Source organism: Opisthorchis viverrini (genome assembly GCF_000715545.1).
Source record: "Opisthorchis viverrini unplaced genomic scaffold opera_v5_7802, whole genome shotgun sequence".
NCBI lineage: Eukaryota > Metazoa > Platyhelminthes > Trematoda > Opisthorchiida > Opisthorchiidae > Opisthorchis > Opisthorchis viverrini.
Window position 1 is genome coordinate 1 of NW_008761343.1, and position 633 is coordinate 633.

Sequence of the window (633 nt, forward strand, 5' to 3'; positions counted from 1 at the left end):
CAGAACACTTTGAATTGATTTATATATTATGCGGCTCAACGCAAGCTATCAGAATTTTTAGTAGTCAGTGAAAACATTGGGAGTGGACGCGTCACATCCCATAGATTCACTTACCTTTTGAATAGTCAAAGGTTGCCGTCCATTGTTGTTTTCCGTCCTCACTGATTACTCCTTTTGGAAGCAAGGTGGTTTCCGTGGACTCTGTGTCATCTAGAAACTCATAATTCACACATACACGTTGCCAAGTCTCTTTGATGATCCCCTGGTCCAAGTCCAGGTGATGAATTTGAATTTCGACTTCATCTGTCTCTACGTCCGAAAGAGCTGTTGCAGCTTGTACGTCCTCGGTGGGGATTGACGAGATCTGACTTAGTTCTGACAGGTCGCCTTCACTTGTGGTTGGGAGAACATTTGCCCGCGCGGTCGAGCGATGTCGAGGAACAGGTTTTGGAGTATCTGTGTGTGCATAAATGGTGGATGACTCAGAGCAACAAAACCACGTGAAGGATTCCTCTGATCAGTGTTTCGTTTTGTGATATTGTGTTTGAAATAGCAACAATAAAGCCATCGATCGAGCCAATCGAATGAGCCACATCGGATCAAAGATGTAGTCGCCAGACCCTTTTTTATCAG

The 633-nt window shown here is 44.5% G+C and overlaps 1 protein-coding gene across 1 annotated transcript; it reads right to left on the bottom strand.

Moving 5' to 3' along the window:
• Positions 1 to 115: 115 nt before the first annotated feature.
• On the bottom strand, positions 116 to 454 carry T265_16222 (hypothetical protein; the record flags this gene model as incomplete). Its single annotated transcript, XM_009179783.1, has 1 exon — positions 116 to 454. A coding segment is annotated over one exon (339 nt), but the record flags the coding sequence as incomplete, so codon positions are not given.
• Between the last annotated feature and the right edge of the window lie 179 nt (positions 455 to 633).